This window comes from Mastomys coucha, unplaced genomic scaffold (genome assembly GCF_008632895.1).
Source record: "Mastomys coucha isolate ucsf_1 unplaced genomic scaffold, UCSF_Mcou_1 pScaffold7, whole genome shotgun sequence".
NCBI classification, from domain to species: domain Eukaryota; kingdom Metazoa; phylum Chordata; class Mammalia; order Rodentia; family Muridae; genus Mastomys; species Mastomys coucha.
Genome location: NW_022196913.1, coordinates 363,474 through 369,327, shown reverse-complemented (window position 1 = coordinate 369,327; position 5,854 = coordinate 363,474). Strand labels below are relative to the sequence as shown.

The following is a 5,854-nucleotide window of genomic DNA, read 5'->3' as shown; positions in this document are numbered from 1 at the left end:
CTCAGAAACATGGTTTTAATTGTATAAAATTGTATTTAGTGTGGTCTGCAATGGGAAGAGGTGTAACTGCCAGGCAGGTAGGCTGTCGAATAGTTGGGGGCTGGTACCCAAAGCTTCTGCTCCCTTGGGTAGTTGTGTACCCTGGCCCCCAGTGTGGGCCACCACATGCTGGGCCACCTACTCCTTGGCAAAGGAGACAGACCCGGTGCCCGAGTTTTGCTCTTACACCAGGGTCGGTATTGTAGTCGGGGTAGTCGCAGAGGTGGTGGGCTCATCTATATTCTCCAGAAAACGCTAATGTGAAACCTATAGAGAGATCTTCACTATAACAACTTTTAAGTGGAAATGAATAAACAAATAAACAAAAACACTCCAAACAGAGCTGGAAAGACAGCTAAGTGGTTAAGAGCGCTGCTCCAGTCAACCTGAGTCTGGTTCCGTGAGATCCAGTGCCCTCTCCTGGCCTCCATGCAGACCTGCACTCATGGGCATATTCCCATCCACCTCCAAACTGTGGTATTACCCAACATTTCCCATCCTTGTTTTTTAAACTCTATGGTTTATTTCATCTTTCCCTTTTCATCCAACAGCGAACAGCTTGTTTGGAAATGAACAATGACATGTTTGCTTTTTAACTGGCCAGAGGAGCTTTAGAAACATGCTGTTGTTCAAACTGGTGATTCCAGATAGATGCTTCGGAGACTGCTGATTCTGCCTTTACTGTGCGGAATTGTCTATGACTTTTCCTTTAACAATTATCAGTGTTCACAGATATTCCATGACTTCTAGCATGCTATGTGCATTATCTATATCAAGTGCAAATTTTACTATATAGCTATAAGATCTACATTGTCAAGTTTGTCTTTTTCTCCATTTGACGTGCAAAATCTCTCTTAATAATGTGCTTGTCTCTTTTTTACATCGTACACACACTGTGTTTCCATTTTACAGAAGGGAATGTAGTGAATAAACATTTGTTACTGGGGCTGTTTATAAACTGAGAATCTTGGTGGCTTGTGACTTTCCCTGGAAAGATGTAAAAATAAATGTCTATTTGTTGAAGATTTGTCAGACCACCACAGAATTCCACTCAATTCTAACTTAATGTGCTAGTGAGTTTGGGGGGGGGGTATTTACAAGACTATATGAGGGAGAGGCTCCTTGCCAGATTATGAATGACTCAAAGGTTGGCACAATCCTAGGCACTCATCTCAGCATAGACAGTGGCTTGTGAGAGCTGCATCTCTGGAGCTCCTTGTGTGGCTTACAAGCAACTCTTCTAGCTCAAAATCTCTTCTCTCCAGCAATATGAAATGGTTATATAATCTTTGGGAAGGGCCTTGTATGTTTAAGGAACTTTCTGAGACTTGTGAATTGCTGACCTCTTGAAAACGAAAAGCCATGAAAGTTCCATTGACTTCCTTAGACTTAAGGAGCCCCAGAATGTTCCTAACCAGGATGGAATATTTCAGTTTCAAGGCAACTGCTATACAGCGTTCAACCTTTAGAACCACTAAGAGTCCATTTCAGTACGGTTTGAAGCTTCTGTCTCCAAAGGTATCTTGTCACATGTTAAATACAACCTGTAATTTTTTTCTTGTTTCCATCTGTTCCAGTTTGCTTCCTGTTGCTGTGATAAACACAGTGTCCAAAGACAACTTGGAGAGAAAGGGTTTGTGTTAGTATTCATGAGTCTATAGTCTATCACTGAGAGAAGCCAAGACAGGTACTTGAAGCAGAAACCTTTGGGGCTGTTCCAAGGCCCATGTTTAGCCACCTTCCTTCTACCCTAGGCTCATCTGCCTAAGGATGGTACTGCCCAGAGTGGGCTGAATCATTCTAAACTAATTAGCAATCAAGAAAATGTTTCATTGAAATGCCCACAGGGCAATCTGATGAAAGTCATTACTCAGGTAAGATTTCCTCTTACTAGGTGTGTCAAGTTGACAACCAAAATTTACCACCACACCCTCTAATTACATTTTAGTACAGCTTTCCCAATCTTTTATGAATCACTTGGTGTCCCCTGAAACTCTTTTATTACAACATAAAACTTGGTTTTTGTGGCATGCTACCATCTAAATATCTTTTCTCAAAACCGTAACCACCCCTATATAAAGAAAGAATGAAAAAGAACAGGAGCCTCACGTTTAGTACAATGCTCTAGACCAGGCCAGTCTCTGCATCTGTAGAGCCGTTCTCACAGAGGACATAGGTCACTGCTGTCTGTCTGTCCCCTCTTGAGCGCCTACAAAGATTTGCTTTACTGTTGCCTTCCTCAAATCTGTCAGCAAGCCCAACACCACCCTGATTGCCTCTCTCTTAGAAATGATGTATTCATTTGAAGTTTTAAATTTTTCTACCTTTAAATTCTCAAATGTGCTTTGTGTGTGTGTATGTGTGTGTGTGTGTGTGTGTGTGTGTGTGTGTGTGTGTAGTTTGTGTGGTGTGTATGTGTGTGTGTGTGTGTGTGTGTGTGTATGTGGTGTGTGTGGTTTGTGTGGTGAGTGTGTGTGTGCTGTGTGGTGTGTATGTGTGTGTGGTATGTGTGGTGTGTATGTGTGTGTGTGGTGTGTATGTGTGGTGTGTATGTGTGTGTGGTGTGTGTGGTGTGTATGTGTGGTGTGTATGTGTGTGTGTGTATGGTGTGTGTGGTATGTATGTGTGTGTGTGGTATGTGTGGTGTGTATGTGTGTGTGTGGTGTGTGTGTGTGTATGGTGTGTGTGGTGTGTATGTGTGTGTGTGGTATGTGTGGTGTGTATGTGTGTGTGTGGTGTGTGTGTGTATGGTGTGTGTGGTGTGTATGTGTGTGGTGTGTGTGTGGTGTGTGGTGTGTGTGGTGTGTATGTGTGTGTGTGGTATGTGTGGTGTGTGTGTGTATGGTGTGTGTGGTGTGTGTGTGTATGGTGTGTGTGGTGTGTATGTGTGTGGTGTGTGTGTGGTGTGTATGTGTGTGTGTGGTGTGTGTGGTATGTATGTGTGTCTGTGTGTGGTATGTGGTGTGTGTGTGTATGTGGTGTGTGGTTTGTGTAATGTGTATGTGTGTGTGTGGTATGTATGTGTGTGTGTGTGTGTGTGTGTGTGTGTGTGCTGTGTGGTATGTGGTGTGTGTGGTGTGTGTGGTGTGTGTGGTGTGTATTTGTGTTTAGGCCAGAAGTCAACCTCTGAGTTATTCCTCAGAAGCTGTCTGCCTCTTTTCTCAGGGTCCCTCGCCAGGACCTGGGTGCTAGGCTGGTAGACAGCAGGTCCCATGAACCCTTGTCTCCTGCCTCCCTGGCATGATCTATCAAGCACGTTGCTAACTGAACTCTATCCCTACCCTAATGTTTTAACTTAGCATGAGTCAGGTTTTCAGTCACTAGAAACATGATTTTAGATGAGATGCAGTTATTGAAGAAGGCTCATTTTGTTTGTTTTAATTTTTAATACTATTTGGGGAGGGGTATCTGCTGCTGAGCTTGTGTGGAGGTCGGAGGACACCTTTCAAGAGTCATCAGGTCCTGGGGTCCCGCCAAGTGATCAGGCAGAAGATGCCTCACCCTCTGAGCATCTTGAGGCCCTGAGATTCTTTCACAGGGAAGTTCTTTCAGTTTTCTTAGATGTTGTCCGACAGTTGCTGTTTAAGACTTCTTTTTTATTGTTTTTGAATATTGGTATTCTGCCTGTATACCATGGCTGTGAGGTGCCCATGGAGGTTGTTGTCCTGTCTAAAGGTTGTTGGACAGGAATAACCAATGGTTGCAAGCCATTGTATAGGTGCTGGGAATCAAGTCAGCCAGGGCTCATTACCGCTGTACTATCTCTCCAGACCCCTTTGCAACCTTGTTTTCTTTTCTCAGTCCTTTCAGTTCCTTCCTGTTTCCTGGGTCTATCACAGGAAAAGTTTGCTTTTTGTTTTTGTTTTTTTAAGTTTTGAAAAAAACTTTTGTATTTTTATTCTTTTTTTTTTTTCTGGCACTCTTTGTCCAATCATTTGTCTGTTTCTAGTCAGAATTTTAAATTTCCAGATTACTGTGATTATCTTTTCATTTCTTATTGGAGTTAATTCGCTTTGGGGCATTGCTCCATTCTCCTGCCTGCCTCCTCCATGAGATCTTTATTGAGTATTTTCACTGGCCAGAGATGCCTGATCTACCACTTCTGCATCCTGGGGATAGAATGATGAGTTGCTCAATTTCTTCCCAAGTTTAGTTCACAGTGTCCTCTTGTGTTGATACCGTGAAGTGCAGTTTAGGGAAAACATGGGCACCTTGTTTCTGCTGGTTGCTGGTTCTATAGTCTTCTTAATGCTTTGACACTTTGTTTATATAGAATTGTTGCTCCAGCCTTTTCTTTCTTCAGGCATTTTACCCTTAAGGTGTCTTCCCAGCTTGCTTCTGTTCCCTCAGGAATTCTAAATCTTTTACTTGTGGCTCCCCCAGGAGTTTCTGCAGACCTCAAATTGTCCCATTCACTAAAAGAAGAAAGCCCTATGACTTGTATATGAATGGATTTTAAAGACATTATTGTAATACTTTTGTTTATTTAAGATGGAGCCTGTTTAGTTTGCTTTCTGTTTCTGTGATAAAACATGGTGACCCAAGGCATCTGGGGATTGGAGGAGAGAGGACCCCTCCCCCCCATCACAAACCACAGTTGAACCAAGTCAGAGCAGGAAGTCAAACAGGAATGTAGCAGCTAACACTCCTGTAGATCTGTCAGCAGTGTGTCTCTTACTGAACCCCAGATCCAATCCAGGTGACAACCAAGCCTGACCTCATAGACATCATGCCAAGTTTGAGCATTATGATTTGCTTCTTTAAAATTGGTCGCATCATGTAAATATAGGGCTAAGGCTTTTACATTCATTTTTCTGAGTTAACCTGTTAACCATCTTGTCTCTTTGTGTGTAAGTAACCTGTCTCTTAACTTCCAGTGCATGCTGTAAGACTGGCTGGAAGAGAAACCCGACTTGAAGAACCTTTCTCAGATGACATCTACCAGATAGCTGAGGAAATTGTGACCGCTCTGTTGCCCATCATCCGTGATAAGGCTTTTGCATTTTTTGGCCACAGGTATTTAAATCTTGTAAGCAGCATATGTGAGCCTTAGGATAGGTGCTCAATGCTAAAGCACATGTCTATTACACTTAAGGCCCTAGAAAGTTCCTACCACAAGTGGGCTTTGTGTTTTTGAGATACAACTTTTTCTCCTACTTAAACAGAACACTGGATAATTATCTCCTAACTACAACTGTTACAGTTCTCCAGTTTGTTAGGAGATACACCTAAGAGGAAGACTCTATCTGAAACTTCTATATTTTTCAAATTAAAATATGTATGGAAATGATATGCATTTCCCAAGACCACTTAGAACTACATGGCCATGATCTTGGACAAATTTCTTCAGCCTTTAAATTAGCTGGAGGGAGTAGTTCTTTATCTATGGAGATTAAATGACCAGTGACTGGAAATATGGTTCAGAGGTTAACAGTGTGTACTGCTCTTGCTTAGGACCTGAGTTCAATTCCCACCAATCACTTGCTCACATCTGCCTGTAACTCCAGCTCCTAGGGATCTGACGCCCTCTGCTGGTCTCCATAGGCAGCTGCACTCATGTGAACATACACACACAGACATGTATGCATATGCATAGTTAAAATCAGATAAAATATTAAATTAATAGTGATCACAAAGAAACCAGCATATTTGGATAATGTATTTTTAGGATAATCTTTACACAGTGTACAATAACCTTATGCCAACAGAAATATAAATTAACTTCAAGACATTCCTTTTTCTCTCTTTCCCTCTCCCTCCCCTTCCCCACCCTCTCCCCCTCCTCTACCCTCTCCTCCTCTCTCTCCCTCTCCCT

General features: G+C 42.4%; 1 protein-coding gene across 5 annotated transcripts in view; it reads left to right on the top strand.

The window, feature by feature from the left end:
* The window catches only part of Olah (oleoyl-ACP hydrolase), a 41,594-nt gene that overhangs the window by 29,452 nt on the left and 6,288 nt on the right, over nt 1–5,854 (top strand). For all 5 annotated transcript variants that reach the window (XM_031359162.1, XM_031359161.1, XM_031359163.1 and 2 more), the window contains one exon: nt 4,917–5,055. In XM_031359162.1, coding sequence (XP_031215022.1) covers nt 4,917–5,055 — 139 coding nt within the window. The remainder of the gene's footprint in view (nt 1–4,916; nt 5,056–5,854) is intronic.